This window comes from Piliocolobus tephrosceles, chromosome 6 (assembly GCF_002776525.5).
Source record: "Piliocolobus tephrosceles isolate RC106 chromosome 6, ASM277652v3, whole genome shotgun sequence".
Lineage (NCBI taxonomy): Eukaryota > Metazoa > Chordata > Mammalia > Primates > Cercopithecidae > Piliocolobus > Piliocolobus tephrosceles.
In genome coordinates this window covers 42,038,656-42,054,094 of record NC_045439.1, presented here as the reverse complement: position 1 = coordinate 42,054,094, position 15,439 = coordinate 42,038,656, and the positions used below count along the sequence as shown (strand labels likewise).

The 15,439-nt window shown below is 42.1% G+C and overlaps 1 protein-coding gene across 1 annotated transcript in view; it reads left to right on the top strand.

Annotated features, from left to right (window-relative positions):
* The first annotated feature begins 5,257 nt into the window (after window positions 1-5,257).
* Window positions 5,258-15,439, top strand: part of PPP1R36 (protein phosphatase 1 regulatory subunit 36) — a 44,756-nt gene continuing 34,574 nt past the window's right edge. Inside the window, exons 1-3 of the mRNA XM_023232288.2 lie at window positions 5,258-5,416; window positions 6,273-6,337; window positions 8,156-8,203. Of these exons, the coding sequence (XP_023088056.1) occupies window positions 5,348-5,416; window positions 6,273-6,337; window positions 8,156-8,203 (182 nt within the window). The 5' untranslated portion in view covers window positions 5,258-5,347. The remainder of the gene's footprint in view (window positions 5,417-6,272; window positions 6,338-8,155; window positions 8,204-15,439) is intronic.

Genomic DNA, 15,439 nt, shown 5'->3' with positions numbered 1-15,439 from the left:
AGATTTCTTTTTTAAAAGGCAAACCGTACTAGATAGTCTTGTATTTTGTTAATATACAACTTGTCCATTTTCCTCCATATCCAATTTGAGATTGTTATAGATAGGAATATTGCAACTCTTTGGTGATCCACTATCCTGGACTTAATCTTTAAAATTCACATCCTTCAGAGAAAGGAATTCAATTTTATTTTTTAGTGAAATGACATGACTACTCTTTTCTTACTTTCTTTAAGGAGAACTTGGGAGAAATTCAGTAAAACCAATAGGAAAATGCTTAGTTAACTTAATGTTTTTACTGCACATAGACATTTTGATATCTTTCCAAATGATACAGGTTTGCTTCATGTTGCTCATAAGACAAGTTATGAAAGCTTTATCTTCAATTTAGTAGTGGACCCATCTATGTCATTCAGAGAGATTAATTTCATGAATAATGGAATGAGTAATAATTTTAAAACTAGGTAAGAAGTTAGCCTAACTAAGAATACTGGCCTTTGGTAATGGCCCTTTCATACAAGAGTTGACTCTTAAGTACAGATAAGGTTTTTTTTTTGTTTTTTATTTTCCTTTTTAGCAAGCTTCATTTGGGTAGAGGGGAGGAAGATAAATAGCCAACAGTGAAATTGCTTCAAAATAAACTTAAAAACTTTTTTTTTTTTTAAAGGAAACTGCTTTTTATACTGTGAAAAGCTAAAGGTAACTCCAATTTATCAGTGCTGGTGTCACATTGGTGGAAATTTTTCAGCAACGAGCATTTAATGGTGTTTCATGGACTACAGGCATAAATATGTGACAAACTACTATGGTACTACAAAATCAGGTTAATTGTAGCTTTAGAGTGACGTTTACTGTGAGTTTTACCAAGTACCCATTCTGTTACCCTTTTATTAGTCCTTTATTTGTTGAAAGTGTTCATTCCTTACTCTAACTTCAAAATATAATGGAGTCCTTCTGTAAATGTAGTTTGGTATGACTCATTTTAGACCTCACTTAAGAGATCAGTTTCTAAAGTATCAGAAAATGACCATTGGTAGTTTTTGATCCTACGGCCTGGCCTCCGGTAACTTGCTATAATACTAACATCAATCTGGGCAGATACTTCATTTTCTATTTTGAAAAGTAATTTGTAAAACTCCTGGCATTCTTGAGAGTGTTTCTTATTTAATTCTCTCTTTTCAAATTTACCTAGATTTGCATATTACTAAGATAAAGCCACCAAAGTAGCCATTCACTTTCCAGGGGTCAGTTGAAACTGGTAACCTGATAACTCCTGGGAACTCCTTTGCAGATGTTAGATCAGCCATAGTCAAATAACAGTGGAAAAGTACTTGATGTTAGGATGAGGCTAAATTACAGTTTAAGGAATAACTAGTATCATTTGAACTAAGTAGTGGGTTATGTTGGGGACTAGAAGTCATGACTAAAGCAAATTCAATATATATATATAGAGAGAGAGAGCGAGCGAGAGTATGTGTTAAGGGATGGAAGAAGTACATTTCTCCGACAGGCACTTATCTAAAATTCTTTTTTTTTTTCTTTGAGACAGAGTTTCGCTCTTGTTGCCTAGGCTAGAGTGCAATGACTCGATCTTGGCTCACTGCAACCTTCGCCTCCTGGGTTCAAGCAATTCTCCTGCTTCAGCCTACCGAGTAGCTGGGATTACAGGCATGCACCACCACGCCCGGCTAATTTTGTATCTTTAGTAGAGATGGAGTTTCTCCATGTTTGTCAGGCTGGTCTCAAACTCCCAACCTCAGGTGATCTGCCCACCTTAGCCTCCCCAAGTGCTGGGATTATAGGCATGAGCCACTGCACCTGGCAAAAGCCCAGTATTTATTCTTTTTTTTTTTTGAGACAGAGTCTTGCTCTGTTGCCCAGGCTGGAGTGCAATGGTGCGATGACTCACTGCAACCTCTGCCTCCCTGGTTCAAGTGATTCTCCCACCTCAGCCTCCTGAATAGCTGGGACTATGTAGTAGAGACAGGGTTTCACCATGTTGACCAGGCTGGTCTGGAGCTCCTGACCTGAAGTGATCTGCCTGCCTTGGCTTCCCAAAGTACTGGGATTACAGGCCTGACTCACCATGCCTGGCCCCAGTGTTTATTCTCGATGTAGCCTTTTTTTTTTTTTTTTTTTTTTTTTGAGTCAGAGTCTTTTTCTGTCACCCAGACTGGAGTACAGTGGAACAATCTTGGCTTACTGCAACCTCCGCCTCCTGGGTTCAAGCAATTCGAAGCAGTTCAAACTCAGCCTCTGGAGTTGCTGGGATTACAGGCACCTGCCACCACGCCTGGCTAATTTTTGTATTTTTAGTAGAGACGGGGTTTCACCATGTTGGCCAGGCTGGTCTCGAACTCCTGACCTCAGGTCATCCGCCCACCTCAGCCTCCCAAAGTGCTGGGATTACAGGCCTGAACCACCGCACCCGGCCTTGATATAGCTTGATATAGCTTTTGAAATGGAAATATTTTAGGGTATATGCATTTCTGAAATTTAATAGGGTGATGCTTAATGTTGAAATGTCTTTCCCTTGGAACATACCAAGATGTCATAGGCCCTTTCTTCCCCGGTCTTTCAGTGTAGATTAGGTTGTCTGTTAATTGAAGGTTTAGTCCATAAACAATCAAAAATGGAGCTGCTCGCCCAGCGTGGTGGCTCACGCCTATAATCCCAGCACTTTGGGCGGCTGAAGTGGGCAGATCACTTTAAGTCAGGAGTTCGAGACCAGGCTGGCCAACATGGTGAAACCTTGTCTCTACTAAAAATACAAAAATCAGCCAGGCATGGTGGCGTGCCCCTGTAGTCCCAGCTACTCGAGAGGCTGAGGCAGGAGAATCGCTTGAGCCTGGGAGGCGGAGGTTGCAGTGAGCGGAGATCATACTACCGTACTCCAGCCTGGGCGACAGAGTAAGACCCTGTCTCAAAACAAAACGAACAAACAAAAAAAACAGGAGCTGCCATCTCCAGATGTATAGTGTCAGAAAAAAAAAAATTTTTTTTAAAGGAGTTGCTAATTCAAAATTTTGCATTGCTGTTTCCTTCTGTGGAAAGTTAATTTTTTAAGGTGGAATTATAAAACCCTGTCTATTGGCTGGGCTTGGTGGCTCATATCTGTAATCCCAGCACTTTGGGAGGCTGAGGCAGGTGAATCATGAGGTCAGGAGATCGAGACCATCCTGGCTAACATGATGAAACCCCGTCTCTACCAAAAGATACAAAAAATTAGCTGGGCGTGCTGGGGGTGCCTGTAGTCCCAGCTACTCAGGAGACTGAGGCAGGAGAATGGCGTGAACCCGGGAGGCAGAGCTTGCAGTGAGCTGAGATTGTGCCACCTCTCTCCAACCTGGGTGACAGAGCAAGACTCTGTCTCAAAAAAAAAAAAAGAAAAAAAAATTCTGTCCATTATCTTTTTTATAGAATTAGCATGCATTATATTCAGTTAATGTCTTGGACCTAAAATCTGGGACCAGCAATTTAGTTATATATTATATGCTCTTAGATAGTTATATGACCTTAAGGTTCTCTTAATTAGGAAAAAAAAAAAAAAAAATTCCCTCACAGGACACTTGGAGTTATCAAATATTTAGAAAGTACTTTCATCCCTACTTTAAATATCATCAATTGTGTTTTTTTTTCTTTAAAGGGAAAATTGTATTTCCAGTTTCAGTTGTGAGTTTCTAATGTCATTTAAAAAGAAGCCTAATTGGTGAAAAATGTACCTTAGGAAATGGGTGGGTCCCTTTTTAAAATAAGTACTATAATGATTTAGAGATGTAAAAACAATCTTTTCTTCCTGCTTTTGTTTGGGGTAAAGTGATAGAGAAGTATAAGATTGTCCCTTCAGAGTTACTGAAACTTTCCTTTAAATATTATGTCCCTCTATCACATGCGAAATAAATTCTCCTTTAATTTTTAAGTAGATATTGTTTTGGACTCTCAACTTTTATTTTTACCTAAGTTTTGTACATTAGACATCCTAAGTTTATTCTGTGATAAGATATATAGATCTTAAGTTTTCTATCAGCACTTCTCCACATATTACTGGGATGAACTGAAGAGGTTTACTGACCACTAGTGTGGTCTTCCCGATAATGATTGTGTAGTGATTGGATGCCATTCAGATTCCTTGGTCTTTCTTCATCTTTTCTGGAGCTTTACCTCATTATTTCCCTGTCCTGTCCACCCCAAGTTATGTTCTCTACTTGGTGAAAAAGCTCTCAGCATATGGGATATTCTCCTTTTCAAGCGTGTCATCATGTAGTAAGAAAGCCTTGTCTGCAGCCAGTATATAGGTGGGTTTCCATATATCTGGACCAAATGAACAGCTGCCAGAATGGACTCAAGTGAGCAGAACATGAATCTAGATGATTACTATTTAATTGCTGTAGCCAGAGATTGTGTATTACCAAGCAGTGAGACTGGGAGGGTGGGTATAGAAGAAGCAGTGGGATGCCTACTGACATAATTTAAAAGTTTATGGGAGTATATACCCACTACTTACGAGCCTCTCATGCCAATTATGCTGTGGTGATACAAAAGAATATACTAGGCATTCCCAATCATGTTGCATCATCTAGCATTGCTCACTCAGAGCTGGGAGGAAAAAAAAAAACCAGAATCAGCATTATCAACTCGGTTGCAAGAAGGAATTACAAGACATATGATTTGAAAAGTGTAAATGTAAAAACATAAATTGAATACCCATTGACACTAAGCAAGGTTCTTTGTTTTTGAGCAACACTAATTTTGAGTACTTAAGACTGGTGCTTTACACACACCACTCCTTAAAAATCCACATAACCCCTGATTTGGTGTTTTCAGAAGCAGGATCAGAGTAGTCTTGTCCTAGGTTCCACAGCTCGTTAGGCAGCACAACTGTTCTTATTTCCGTACCCAGGTTCTCTTCCACGAGGCTACCCTGCTTCCCCACCTCAAAGCCCTGCTCTCCCCATAAACCTAGGTCCATCCTGGATTTGAACTTAATAATAGTGCTAATCATGAAAGTTTGGAAGAAATGGATCTTTCTTCCCTTAGGACTGAATGTAGTTACTCCAATTAAAACAGTAAAGTGAATAACTTTATGAAGTTTACGGTTGGAATGCCATGAAGCATTATGCCCTGGGCGGCTTTTCAATGGATAGGCCAATAAGTCGCCATGGCTTTTAAGACTGGGAAACAGGGCACCAGGCTGGGCTTTGGAAATCGCGGGAGAAGCCTGCGTGCGCCCGCAGCCCGCGCGGCCGAGGACGGAAGCGACGCCCCGCCCCGCTCCGTGCCCCTGGCCGCCGGGTGCAGGCGCCTGCGGGCGGTATCCGCGGCGACGCCGTGTGGCGGCCAGGGCGAGGCCATGTACCGGGTGCCCGAATTTTATGCGAAGAGGAAGCGGTTAGGTGGGCAGACGCCTTACTTAATGGATGTAAGTGCAGCCTTGGTCGCCCCCATACCGGGGCTGGGAGCAAGGCGGGCCCTGCTGCCCGCAACCGGCTCTCGGCGCCGCACCCCTCGCCCTCCTCCAGAGGCGGGTCGTCGCCTTCGTCCCGGGCTGGCGGTTCTCAAAGACACCTGGCCATATTTGCCTGGAAAAAAAAACCTCTGGTGTATATGACAGATGGTCAGAATTGAATTCTGACTCCCTGCGCAGGTAGTTAGATATTTACGAAATCCCACCTCACCACCTCTAATTGGTTGGCTGCAAAATAAGGATACCTACTGCGGGGGAAGCAGCCCCGCTCTGGGTAGAAAGGATGGTGGGGTGCTAGCTTCCACTGGTGAAAAGGGTGTACTTACTTTTTGCCACTGCCTGTGAAAGGCAGGCTCAGTGTTGGAGACCGGAAGGCTCCAGAACTAGGCAGCTGAGGTTGCCCTGGGGATCAATTTATTGTCTGAATTCCAATTAATTGGTAAATTGGTATGATGAGCTATATGTAGCCTCAATTTCCCTCCTTCCTTTCGCCCTTCCCTTCCTCCTCTTCTTCTTTCCTCTTTTCCTACTTTCCTCCCTTCCTTTCTCCCTCTCCCTCCTTCCTGCCTTTTTACTAAAACCACACCTAAAATCAAAGGGATAAAATCCTAGCTTCAAGTTTAACACTTTAGGATTCTACACTGTTTTTGGAAGTGTAAAGAGGAACTAGTAGGAACCATTGTTTTTTGTTTCCTTTTTATTACTTAAAAGATGTGTTAGTAAGTAGGAATTATTGTTAAAGGTTTGTTGTGGCATGTGGATTGTAAATCGAGTTTTTAATTATTTTTGCTGCAATCATTTCGTTTTACAGCAGTTGGGATTACGATTAGGGATGTGGTACTGGAAAGATGAAACCAGAACTCTTGAATTCAGAAGGTAAATTTTAACAACACTTTAATAGAGTTTTTATAAAAATTACATGTGCCTGGAGGGGAAAAAAGCAACACAGAAGAGTATAAAGGATAAATACCCAGTGAAACCTCACCATCTGGAGACAATCATTTCAGTGAACGGCCTTTCTCTGAACACATATCAGCTACTTCATATGGACCAGATACTGTGCTAACCAGTTTGCCAACTCTTTGAAACAGCTGCCTGTTAACCAGTTTATAGATGAAGAAACTGAGGTTTCAAAGGGTTCAGCGATTTGAGGAAAATTAAGTGACTTAGCCCAATCACACAGCTCAGAGGTGACTAAGATTGTTTAAATGTAGGTCTGTTTGATTTACAGAGTCCATGTTTTTAATTACTTTATAAAATTGCCTTTTTGAGTTAGAGAAATACAGTTTTACATTAATGGGACTGTATTATACCTGCTGCAATAGATGGTGAATCTCACAAGATAAAATTACTAAATTAGGAAAAACTGATTCTAATCTCGGTTAAGAAGACACTGACTCTTACAAGTGTATAGCTAAACTAATACTAGACACTATCTATTGTGCACTGATTATGTGCCAGATATTTGCATATTTTTCCAATTCTTTAAACAGCTGTGGAAAGTGAACATTAATGTCCTCATTTTATAGATGAAGAAACAAGGCTCAGGGAGATTAAGCAACTGAACCAAAGTCATACAGCCAGTAAGTAGCAGAACTGATAGTTTGAACCAAGATTTGTCTAATGCCAAAGCCCTTTTCGTGTACTCACTGTCTCCCTCAACTAGACAGTAAGCCCCTCAGTGGCAGGAACTGTTTTATGCATCTTCAGGTCTCTGGAGCCATCTACAGAACTTCTTAAGTGGGTACTCAATAAATATTTATTGAACATGTTCAAATAATCTGCTAGATTCAAACAGAGGAAGAATAGATGCAGGTGATCAATTAGAAGGCCAGTTGTAGGATTACAGATAATTATATAAGTAACCAATAGCGAGAGTTAGAATTAACTCCATGTTGGTAAAAATAGAAAGGCAAAGGACTAAGAAATACTTAAGAGATAGGATTGACAGGATGTTTAGATGGGATGTGGGGATTGGATGTGAAGGGAGAGGGAAAAGCAAGTGTTTAGATTGGCTCCTAGTTGTGTCTGACTTGGGTAATCAGGTGCCTGGGATTGCTCTTCACCCATATAACAGCATTAAAGTGACAAAACTGGTGGCCAGTTTGGTGGCTCATGCTTGTAATCCCAGCACTTTGGGAGACTGAGGCGGGCAGATCACTTGAGGTCAGGAGTTTGAGACCAGCCTGGCCAACATGGTGAAACCCCACCTCTACTAAAAATATAAAAATTAGCTGGGCATGATGGCGGGAGCCTGTAATCCCAGCTACTTGGGAGGCTGAGACAGGAGAATTGCTGGAACCTGGGAAGTGGAGGTTACAGTGAGCCAAGATTGAGCCACTGTACTCCAGCCTGGGCGACAGAGAGAGACTCCATCTCAAAAATAAACAAATAAATAGCATGACAAAACTGGCCGTGTGTTTCAGGTTGCTATGACTTGTTCACATTAATATGTCTTGGGCTGTTGGACAAATGGGGCTGGAGGTCAGGAAAGGAGTTAGCTAAGCAGACATATATATTTACACTAGTAGTTTATAGTTACATCATAAATATAATGACGTAATTAAACAGTGATTCAAAGGCTTAACGTTTTATTACAGTCAAAATTAAAAGTTTACATTTTATAGAATATATATTTGAGTATTTCTGAGTAGCCCATCACTTCAAAGCAGTAATTTCAGTTTTCTTTCTCAGGTTTGCCGCAGAAGATTCTGTCCAGTGGCTCCTGAAACATCACCCTCAGTGAGTGTGAGATAGACAGTGAGATAGCTTTGGATTAGACAGACAAGATAGTTACAGGAGTCAAAATACATGTTAAAGCACAAGAGAATGTGTATATAAATATTAAATGCCAATTTTTTTTTTTAGATAGAGTCTCACTCTTGTTGTCCAGGCTGGTGGACAGTGGCATGATCTTGGCTCACTATAGCCTCGACTTCCCAGGCTTAGATGATTCTCCCATCTCAGCCTAGACCCCATACGACCATGCCAGGCTTGTTTTTTGTATTTTTAGTAGAGACAGGTTTTCACCATGTTGCCCAGGCTGGTCTCGAACTCCTGGGCCCAAGTGATCCACCCTCCTAAGCCTCCCAAAGTGCTGGGACTACAGGCGTGAGCCACTGCACTGGCTGACAGTATTTTTCAAACTAATTTTCAGTGCTAATCTGACAACCCACCCCAAATGGTGCTATTTCATATTTGAGCCTACTAATAAGTTCGCGGCTATCAGTTTCATATCATCTTTCATATCTGTAAAATATTCATATTCATAAACTAAAGTTTCTTTTTGTTTGTTACCAAATTGTTCTTAAACTGTGGCTTGATTTGATTTCCACTAATTTTGGAGAATAGCTACATGATGTTATGACTTAAAATGTAGGTTATATGACAAAATATAAAAACATGAGCAAAAGAGGCCAGACCCTAAAATGTAAATACTGCATGATTACATTTGTATAAAAGTTTTAACAAGTAGGCAAAAAATAACTTTAATGATAAGAGTAAATAAAAAATAGTGGTCACCTTTAGGGGGTTATCAACTGGTAGCAGTGGGACACAGTATAAGGAAACCTGAGGTGGTAGAAATGGTCTATATGTTGATCTGGGCGATAGTTTTGTGGGTATATACATATGAAAAAATTCATCAAGCTGCACACTTTAAGATTTATGCACTTTACTACGTGTAAGTTATAACTCAAAAAAATAAAAAAATAAAAAAACTCCAAACCCCAGACTATGTGGAGTACACAAACTGGGGGCCCATTAAGGGAGGTGGAAAAGGAATATTATGAAGAACAGATGGGGGTGAGCCAGCCCGTTTTTGGTAGAGCTGCATTGTGTTTAAGTAACTTAATGTGGTGAGCCTTATAGTATTAGGATTACCTTGGGCATCTACCTGCTCAGGTAGAGGAAGGCAGACCCTTGTATATTTTAGGTTGGAGATGGTATTTGGATTCGTTGGAAATATAGGTATTGGTTCCCTGTTAAAGTCTGAGCATATTCCATCAAAAAAAATTTTTTTTTTGTTTGGGACGGAGTCCCTCTCTTGTTGCCCAAGTTGGCAATGGCGCGGTCCTGGCTCACGGCAACTTCCGCCTGCCGGGTTCAAGCGATTCTCTTGCCTCAGCCTCCCGAGTAGCTGGGATTACTGGCATGCGCCACCACACCCTGCTAATTTTGTATTTTTAGTAGAGACGGGGGTCTCTCCATGTTGGTCAGGCTGCTCTTGAACTCCCGACCTCAGGTGATCTGCCCGCCTTGGCCTCCCCAAGTGCTGGGATTACAGGCGTGAGCCACCGCACCTGGCTTCATCAGAAATTTTAACAGATAGGTTTGAAGTCAGAGAGGACTCTAACTGGAACATGCTTTTTCTGTCACAGACAGTGCTACTGGGGACTTACGTTACTCCAGTTGGTAGTGAAGAGGCAGGGCTGAGGCAGAGGTGGTTGAAAGTAGACGGTGGTAGGGATGGAAGATGCAGAGGTAGCAGGTGTGTTCAGTGACTGCTCTCACACCCAGCAGGGCAAGATTAGAACTAAGCAGACAAGACAATTATGCAGCAATCCAAGAGGGAGGTGACTAGGACCTAGATGAGCTCTGGCAGGCGAACAGAGAGATAAGCAGGGGTGGGGAGAGCCAGTAAGTGTGTGGAGTGGGTAAAGGGTAACAAGCTTATTTTTTAAAATGCATACTATTCAAGGTGCCTGCCAATAGGACCCCAGGGTAAGAATCCAGTAGGCAGGAGTTTGGCCCTTAAGAGAAAGGCAAGTGCAAAATTAGAGTGGGAAGTGTAATGATTGAGGCCAGAACACTAGGAAATACCTTCTTAAAAAAATTATGAAATTTTTTAAAAATCATACTATTTAACCATTTTCTTGTTTGCCTAGAGAATACTCTCCAGTGGCGATTGCAGCTACAGCGTTTACCCCAAGATAACTTTGCCATGAAATATCTCACTTTACTTATTATTTTCTCATCGTTTTAGTATATTGACTTTGGAAACAAAAGACACATTCTGTTTATAGCATTCGGTTTTTAGTGGTATTACCACTTACGAAATATAGTAATTGTCTATTGCTGACAATTTCAAATCCTAGAAAACGTAGCATTCCTACACATGATGTTAACATCGTTCTCGAACAGTTGTTAGCCAAAGATTCAGTTGATGAATATGATTGTTCTGAAATAGACGATTCCGATGATTGAGATGATTCTGATGTTAGTTCTGTTGAGAAATAACTCTAAGAATAGTTTAATATTTTATTTTCACATGGAGAATCAGTCAGATTTGCTTCAGCCTCTAAGAGGGTGTTTATGTAAAATTAAATGAATGCTGGCAGTGAGCTACACTTTTTTTTTTTTTTCTAAATAGGAAAAGGGTTAAAAACATCAGTGAGTGCCTGTAGTCCCAGTAAGTCAGGAGGTTGAGGGGACAGGATTGCTTGAGACCAGGAATTTGAGGTTATGTTGTGCCATGATCACACCTGGGAATAGCATCAGCCGCTGTACTGCAGTCTGAACAACATAGCAAGACCCCGTCTCTTAAAAAAAAAATTGCAAAATACTAATAAGCAAAAACAAAGCACAGTCCCACCCAGCAAGTAACTGTTAACATCTTATGGTATACATATATAGCTTTCCAAATCTTCTTCTGATATTCCCCTCTCTCTCTTTCTACACACACACACACTCTTAACACTCTGCATTTCCATCATTTCATATCTTTTTCCTCATTAAAAAATTGTACATATCTACTGAAAAACAAGTATATAAATGTACAAAGCAGAAAGTGAAGATTCTACCACAGTTGTATACCCAAAGACCACCAGTGCACCAATGTTAAGAGTTACCATGTTATTTTTATTTTGTGTTTTCAACATACTGGTTACATTTACTTTACATTTTGTGACTGATAATTCCAAAATCTGAAGTCTTTGTAGGTTCAGGTTCATTTTTTTTTTTGAGGCAGGGGTTCACTCCCATTGCCCAGGCTCACTGCAGCCTCCGCCTCCAGTGCTCAAGCAATTCTCCCTTAACCTTCCAGGTAGCTGGGACTACAGGCAAATGCCACTGTGTCTGGCTAAATTTTGTATTTTTGTAGAGACGGGGTTTTACCATGTTGCCAGGCTGGTCTCAAACTCCTGAACTCAAGCGATCTGCCTGCCTCATGCTTCCAAAGTGCTGGGATTGTAGGCATGAGCCACGGTACCCTGCCCTGCAGGTTTGATTTTGTTGTCAATTTTATTTTTCTTGCAACATTATTTTAAAAACTTAAAAAAAAAAAAAAAGTATAAATAGGCTGGCTGTGGTGGCTCACATGTGCAATCTTAGCACTTTGGGAGGCTGAAGTGGGAGGATTGCTTGAGCCCAGTAGTTTGAGACCAGCCTGGGCAACATAGTGAGACCTCTGTTACCACAAATTTTTTTTTTTTTTTTTAATTAGCTAGGCCTGGTGGTATGCACCTGTAGTCCCAGCTACCTGGAATGCTGAGGTGGGAGGATTGAGGCTGTGGTGAGTCATGATTGCGCCACTGTGCTCCAGCCTGGGTGACAGAGTAAGACCCAATCTCCAAAATGTGTGTGTGTGTGTGTGTAAACATTTAAAACTTTTTATTTTATTTTAGAATTTTAGAAACAGGGTCTTACTTTGTCACATAAGCTGGAGTACCGTGGCATGATCTTGGCTCAGTGCAGCCTTGACCTCCTGGTCAAACGATCCTCCCACTTCAGCCCCCACCACGCCCACCTGCTACCTCCCAGCAAACAGCTGAAACTATAGGGACATGCCACCAGGCCCAGCTAATTTTTTTGTATTTTTTTTGTAGAGATGGGGTTTTGCCATGTTGCCCAGGCTGGTCTGGAACTCCTGAGCTCAAGCAATCTTCCTGTCTCAGCCTCCCAAAGTACTAGGATTACAAGTGTGAGCTACCATGCCTGGTTACTTACAACTTTTTATATTAGAAGATTTCAAATATATAAAGGTAGGGAAGATGTTGTAATGAACCCCAACCGACCCATAACACAGCATCAACAAGTACCAAATTAAAGTCAATTTCAAGGCCGGGCGCGGTGGCTCAAGCCTGTAATCCCAGCACTTTGGGAGGCCGAGACGGGCGGATCACGAGGTCAGGAGATCGAGACCATCCTGGCTAACACGGTGAAACCCCGTCTCTACTAAAAATACAAAAAAACTGGCCGGGCGAGGTGGCGGGTGCCTGTAGTCCCAGCTACTCCGGAGGCTGAGGCAGGAGAATGGCATAAACCCGGGAGGCAGAGCTTGCAGTGAGCTGAGATCCGGCCACTGCACTCCAGTCGGGGCGACAGAGCGAGACTCCGCCTCAAAAAAAAAAATAAAAATAAAAATAAAGTCAATTTCATATCTATACCTCTGTCTACCCCACTCCTCGATAATTTTGGAGCAAATCTTAGGCATCATATCATCTGTAAATATTTCAATATGTATCTCAAAAAATAAGCACTATCTTAGAAAACACAACCGATGTAGGTTGGGAGTCCCAATATATAACATAAGAAGAAGAAGGAGAAAGAGAAGGAGGAGGGGGACAGAGAGGGAAAGGAGGAGAATACAACTGAATTACTATTTATATACCTAAAAATACAAATGGTAATTCCTTAATATCATATATTCAATTATATTCAGTCGGTATTCAAATGTCCCCTGTTGTCTGGTATTTTTTAAGTTTGTTTCAATCAGTCTTTAAAATAAGGTTTGTACATTACAATTGGCTTGATATATATCTTAATTATTGTACACATTTTAAGCCTTTGATTGATATCTTCATACTGCTCTCAAGAATAGGAGACAGGCAAAGAAAGAGGAATTGGCCAAAGACAGAGAAAGAATGGGCCGGGGGTGGTGTCTCACGCCTGTAATCCCACCACTTTGGGAGGCCTAGGTGGTGGATCATGAAGTCAGGAGTTTGAGATGGTAAAACCCCGTCTCTACTAAAAATGTAAAAATTAGCCAAGTGCGGTGGTGGGCGCCTGTAATCCCAGGTACTCAGGAGGCTGAGGCAGGAGAATCGCTTGAACCCAGGCGGCAGAGGTTGCAGTTAGCTGAGATTGTGCCACTGCACTCCAGCCTGGGCGACAGAGTGAGACTCCGTATCAAAAAAAAAGAAAAAAAAAAAAAAAAAGAGAAAGAGAAAGAATGATTAGAAAGATCAGAGGAAAAACCCTGATACAGATAGGCCTCAGGGGCAAAAGAAGGTTCTCCAAGAAAGAGGATTGGGCAAGGAGGGGTCAGCAGTGTCACAGGCTGGAGAGTTCTGAGGAGGGCAAATACTACAGAGGCCTGTGGATTTAACAAGTTAGGGATCTCTAGGGACTAGGTGAGAAGCAGCTTCAGGAAGGCTATAGGGTATACATCAGATGACAGTAGTTACAGGTGAGAATCTGAGATAAAGGTGAAAAACTAGCAAAAATAGAATACTTAGCCAGGTGTGGTGGCTCACTCCTATAATCTGAACACTTTGAAAGGCCGAGGTTGAGGGTCACTTGATCCCAGGAGTTTGATACCAGCCTGGGCAACATAGCAAGACCCTGTCTCTCCCGAAGATGGACAGAATTAGCTGAGCATGGTAGTGCGTGCCTGTGGTTCCAAATACTTGGGAGGCTGAGGTGGGAGGATCACTTGAGCCCAGAAAGTTGAGGCTGCAGTGAGCCATAATCCTGCCACTGTACTCCAGCCTGGGCAACAGAGTGAGACCCTGCCTCAAAAAACAAACAAACAAAACCCCCAAAATAGAGTACGCTTGTTTTTTTTTTGTTCGTTTTGTCTTTTTTTTTTTTTTTTTGAAATGGAGTCTCACTGTTTTCCCAGGCTAGAGTGCGGTGGTACAATCTCAGCTCACTGCAACCTCCCCATCCCTGGGTTCAAGCGATTCTCTTGCCTCAGCTTCTTGAATAGCTGGAATTACAGGCATGTGGCACCACGGCTGGCTAATTTTTGTATTTTTAGTACAAATGGGGTTTCACCATGTTGGCCAGGTTGGTCTCAAACTCCTGACCTCAGGTGATCCGCCCGCCTCGGCCTCCCAAAGTGCTGGGATTACAGACGTGAGCCACCGTGCCTGGCCCAAGATAGATTACTCTCATCAGTAGGTTTACCGGTGAATGAAGGAAAGAAAGACATAGTAGCCTTTAGTGGATCTGGGAGTAAGGCAAGGTTTTGGGGATTTTTGTTTGTTTTGATTTAAAGGTAGGAAAATCTTAAGTGATTTTGTTATGGCAGAAAAAATGAATAGACAGAGAAAGGAAGGTGGTACTGGGATCAAGATCAGAGATCAAGGTTGGAAGAGAGAGCCGCAGCTTTTCCACTGAGTGGTGCGAAGGAGGTAATGCAGACAGCTTGGGCATTTGGAGGTACAGACAGGGATATCCATGCTGCCCTTCTTACTGAAACCAGTAAGAAACCAGACCCTTCCAGGCTACAATCAAAAAGAGAGTCTTTTGTTAGCGGTGCTGTTGAACCGAACTCTTTTTCCCTGAGATTGCTGCTCTGCTTGGGGCTCGCTTACCAGGAATTGCTGCCACTGCCACACTGGGCTGGGCACCAGGACTGAGGAAAGTTGTATTCACCAAAGTGGCCTGATCCAGATATGGGACCTGGATTTCCTGAAGTCCAGTGGACAGAGGAGACAGAGAAGGCTTCCCAAGGGAGGTGATATCTAAGCTACGACCTGAGGAAAAATAGGAATTGGCAAGGTAAAGGGCCATTTGACTGGGGAGGAAGAGAGTGCATTCTAGGGAGAAGGAACATGGGCAAAGCCCAGACCTGCAAGCGCATGGGCCATAATGTGGGGACTCCAGGTGGTTCATTGGGCTGGGTATATGGTCCCAGATGAAGTAGATTTAAACCAGGGCCAGATTATAAAAGCTCTTGTATACCATGGTGAGGAATTAGAACTTTATTTAGATGGCACAGGGGAGTCATCAAAGCAGAGAAGTCACCTGTGA